The sequence below is a fragment of the Erigeron canadensis genome, chromosome 3, assembly GCF_010389155.1.
Source record: "Erigeron canadensis isolate Cc75 chromosome 3, C_canadensis_v1, whole genome shotgun sequence".
NCBI lineage: Eukaryota > Viridiplantae > Streptophyta > Magnoliopsida > Asterales > Asteraceae > Erigeron > Erigeron canadensis.
In genome coordinates this window covers 8,882,234-8,887,044 of record NC_057763.1, presented here as the reverse complement: position 1 = coordinate 8,887,044, position 4,811 = coordinate 8,882,234, and the positions used below count along the sequence as shown (strand labels likewise).

Sequence of the window (4,811 nt, the reverse complement as noted above, 5' to 3'; positions counted from 1 at the left end):
CAAAATGCTCCCAGGAATGGAGACATGAGCCCAAATTTGCCGTTCAAAAGAAAATATGTTATCCTAAAATATATAAGTGTTAAAAGTTTATCTTGCATTATGCTCGATTTCACAATAAACTTCATCTTTATCTACTACAAGACTTATACTTTTCACAATATGTGATGCAAATTAAGGTTATTTGTAACCTGGTCACCGACCAGGTTTTAATCTAGTTAAGTGAACTAATAGTCTAGGATTACCGGTTTAAGCGTCAAAACTGGTATGGTCTTTTCCTTGTTACGCGCCTACATCTGACCAATACCGCCACCCACGAACTTAAAATTATCGGCGTCACTCACCAACAATACCGTAAATTAGGTTCAAAGTGAAAATGTAGTACCAATGTCATAATACCTTTTCTAGTGGCATAAATTTTGTGATGAATTATTAGATTGGACATGTTCAAAATGCACAATTTTATCGCAATCCAAAAAAATATTCTTTTCATTCTTTATTATTTACAAACCACTAAAATGCCAAATGATTTGTGGTACTGGCACATATGGTGTATTTACAAAAGCATCAGTAGCTCTTTAATCAAATATCTAAACAAAACCATATAAAAACCTTTAAACAATTAATTAGGATCTATTATCTTTTCCATCCAAATGTTGTGTCATGTGATATTCATGTTCTTCACAGTTTTCCTTTCAGTAATCACTGGGGATTTATACTGGGTTCATTAAAAGAACACAACCATGATCTTCTGCCTTCTGAACGTGAATCAGAACTCCGAAAACTTGAACCTGAGTATCTTGCTAGCTGAGATCGTCGAACCAATGATGAGATTGTGTCCGTACTTCTAGTACATATATTAGCCTTCAGTGTCATTGACCGAAAATTTTGGGAGTTTAAAGACCGTGAAGCGGGTTTGGGGTTGCATAATGGAGTTGTTTCTGTTTTGGCTATATTGTTATCTTTGAGCATTGGACAACACGAGCAGCAAGAGAGAGATGAGCTCGGTTTCAATGGTTGAAGACGCTGTTTTGTTGTCGCTAGCTTTTTGAATGAGACAATCCCATGGCGGCAGAACGGGCAGGGGATTGAACCCAGTGGCCCGTTGGTTGAACTTGAGGCACTACTAGTGGAACAATGATATAAAGCACATCGAGTGCATAATTCGTGTAAACAGCCTGTGATTAATATAATATAGTTACGTGACCTTTAACTAATTAATATAGAAAGGAGTCGTAATTATATGAGGAATACCTGATGCTGCTACTGTGCACTTGTTTTCCAAACAAATAGCACATGATTCTGTATGATTCAAAGGTGGATAACCAGACCATCCACATTCTCTGCACATAGGAAAACAAGCAGAGTTTCCAATATATAAGAAATTGATGGACGATGAACTCTTTTACTCACTGGTCAAATATTTGTAAGAAAACTCAACTGGTACTCACTGTCCTTTCAAAAACAAAATAAGATACAGATTGACTTTTGAAGTGATAGACAAAATTCAAACTTGGTCCAATTTCTTACAAAGGAAACCTCAAATTTTTGTCTTTTTGATTAATTATTATTAATTCAAGAACCCTTTTGCATATCGGTGTAGAATTTATGACAAAATTCAAATGTAGCTTGCCAATAATCTAATTTGAAAGGGAATTTTTAATCAATGCTTACCGTGCAATTTTGACTACACTCGTAAGTGGGAGGCACAAGTATGGAGAAGGGAGAGTAGTTGTTCGGTCATGTGGTTCTGCACTAAGAATTTCCTCAAGCCAATCTCTGTTCCATGAGCGAGCAACCTCCAAGGGACTCCATCTTTTAGGATAGGAAAAAACCAAATACTAAAGTTAATTCACCTGAAGATACAAGTTCAAGTTACCTACATACCCATTGTTACTGTAAATTCTCTGTACTATCGATTTTGGTTCATCAATTTCTCATACTTTGTAAGCATGTAAAACTGTATTTGAGAGATACGTTAATTGCTAAACCGGTTTCTATAACTATGGATTTGGTGATAGAAGTCGTACCCTTTTGCATTTTTAGCAGTTAGACTGGCACCCTTAGCAATCAGAATCTGGAACATGCAAACAAATAGCAATACATCAGCCAAAAAGATCGTTTAGCATTAGAATTTTACTCCTCTAGGAATAACTTTCTTAGCAGAATAATCATACTTGACAACAATGTGGATTACCACCATATGCCGCATAATGGAGGGGTGTGCTTCCAGCGCCTGAAACCAGAAAAATACGGTTCCGCATTGTAACTAAAGCTTAAGAAAAGCTCCTATGAGTCCTATCATTTGGAATTCATAGTCACACACATTATTTTTCTTTGTAGTAATTAAAAAGCAAAATGAGTTACCTATTAAGTCAATTGTGGTGCCATCTTCCACCGTGACTTTATTTATAGACGCGCCTAAATCAAGGAGTAAATGCAAACTATCAACATGCCCGTTTAGTGCAGCCATATGAAGAGCGGTCACGCCTCCATCAGCTGGTTTATTGATTATTTCGTAGAGTAAGTTGCTGAAAAAAATAAAATAATAAATGAAAATAAAATAATAATTATCCATCCCTTTATATAGAAAGCTTCCAAAGAAAATCACACATTCTGATACAGAAGATATCAAGATTATAATTTTATTAGAAGCATACCCTTCATTGGTTTCAAAGAGAAATTCTTCGGTTCTTGATCTTTTCTTTACAATTTTACAAAGTTTAGAAACACTAGGGATATAATCAGCAAGTAGGATCCGAATGCAACGCGAATGTCCATTGAGAGCAGCCAAGTGCAATGCAGTACCTCCGTTTAAATCATCCATTTTATGGATCTAAAATTTAATAATCGTTAAGTTATTTATGTTATCAAAACACACTTTCCCCAATTCCACCTAGATAAACATGTTACCTTATTAATTGTCACTATTAGAAATGGATGTAAGTTATGTTATCTTATGTCTTACATTGGCTTTGAAGAGAACGAGGGTCAAGACAACCTCCCAACGACCATATTGACTTGCTTGCATCAAAGCCGTCTGTGCACATGAAAAAAAAAATACATAACCTTATCAAATGCCGAAATGGTAACTCATTGTACTGTTAAGATGGCAATTCGACCCATTTACTTATTAATGTGTCAAACAATTATTACAAAAAGCGTTTAACAGAGTTAAGTTTTCCATAGAACGTATTAAATTGTTTTATTCAGTTAATGATGATGATATGGGAAAAAAGGGATGTTTGGCACGTATCAAAAAAATTACTCACTTTGACCTATTACATAACATGCCCAGTTGGCCACCATCATAAGTTACAAATTTCTAACCTGTCCACGATCATTCCTGAGATTGATATCAACTCCTGACTCGATCAAAAGAAAAACAATCTAAAGGGAAATAAAACAGCACAATCTTTAAGACAACCCATAATACATAAACCTGTTGCATATAAACTACTTTCAATCAAGATCAATTATATAGCTGTAACAAGATAAAAGACGGTATACCTCATTATGTCCATGAGCTGCAGCATGATGAAGGGGCGAATTTCGACCACCAAAAGTGGCATATTTAGCAAGTCTTGGATTATATTCCAATAAGGCTTTAGCTTCATGAAAATCACCATCTCTTGCAGCTGAAACAAGGCGCTCTCCAGAAGCTGAGCATCCAAATGAGTTCCCCACAACACCCAACATTCCCATCACTTTTCTTCAAGAAAAAACTACAAACAATTACACAAAGAAACAATGAAGAGTAGTGTTTTCAATTTCAATGTTTTCTTTATATTTGGTAGAACAACAATCACCTGCACCTAAATCCAGATATTTTTTTCTACTATCACACATAATTATAATAAGTTAATGATGTTGTCATTGATGTGAAATGTTGTTTATTGCTTCCAATTACACACAACTTCTTCATTATTATATTTTTTTATATCAAACTATTTACAACCAATGAAACAGTTTACTTTCATGCATATAGAATAAGATTGTAAGCAAGAGTCTACTTGATACTAGTATCTTCACCTACAAGTGTATGTCTACACACATTGTTTATGAATTTGATAGTATATTCATCAAACAAAGACTATTCCAACAATCCAAATTTATTTCATCTTGAACAAAATAACACATGCAAATCCAGAATTTAAAACCCAACTCAGATTTTCTTTTAAAATCCAGGATAATCATAAAGATTTAACCTTCATCACAAACCCACTTCATAAATCACTCTATAATCACAAATATTCAACACCCACATAAGATTTCATAAAATAATCAAAACCTCTAGAGGAAAAACGAAAATATAAATGTAACCGTTTCTAAACCCTTTCCTTGGCCACCAAAAAAGTTATAGTTAGTAAGTTTTGAACCTAAAACCTTATGAAGAAATCACAACGTCACACCCCTAGGCCAAATGGTGGTTTATAGACAAAATAAAAAATAGTTTTTGAGATTGTTAACAAAATGTCAAAAGAATAAATAAGATTTTGTAAAAGCTTACATAATTTACATAGGAAACTCTTGTTGTAATGCCGATATGGAAGTCGTGCTTATGATCATAATTTTGTTTTTGAAGACAGTGATGACCCACCAGATGTTTGAACAATATATTCCTTAAAAAGATTTTCTACTTAAATTATTTCATACATTGTAGCTCTTTCACTCTTTGACTATTATTGTTGTTCGAATAAAAAAAACAAATTAGTTGTAATTGATAAGGATTGAGGCCGACTAAGACTTGGTAATAATGATTAATAAAGTAATATATGAAAGTGGTATTATATAAGTGCATTTATAGTGATATT

At 33.9% G+C, this 4,811-nt stretch overlaps 1 protein-coding gene across 1 annotated transcript; it reads right to left on the bottom strand.

Moving 5' to 3' along the window:
* Positions 1-467: 467 nt before the first annotated feature.
* Positions 468-3,702, bottom strand: LOC122594449 (probable E3 ubiquitin-protein ligase XBOS32). Its single transcript, XM_043766899.1, has 10 exons — positions 3,508-3,702; positions 3,328-3,387; positions 2,966-3,037; positions 2,658-2,833; positions 2,365-2,528; positions 2,175-2,233; positions 2,028-2,074; positions 1,672-1,812; positions 1,252-1,340; positions 468-1,175 (listed from the first exon to the last, which is right to left on the bottom strand). The coding sequence occupies exons 1-10, from the start codon at positions 3,700-3,702 to the stop codon at positions 700-702; spliced, it is 1,479 nt and encodes a 492-aa protein (XP_043622834.1). The 3' UTR covers positions 468-699.
* Between the last annotated feature and the right edge of the window lie 1,109 nt (positions 3,703-4,811).

Coding starts and splice junctions, on each gene's coding strand:
- LOC122594449 (XM_043766899.1), bottom strand. CDS start 3,702: ATGGGAATGTTGGGTGTTGTGGGGAACTCATTTGGATGCTCAGCTTCT. Junction 2,834..2,965: donor TCGTTCTCTTCAAAGCCAAT/GTAAGACATAAG, acceptor ATTAAATTTTAG/ATCCATAAAATGGATGATTT. Junction 2,529..2,657: donor CTCTTTGAAACCAATGAAGG/GTATGCTTCTAA, acceptor TATTTTTTTCAG/CAACTTACTCTACGAAATAA.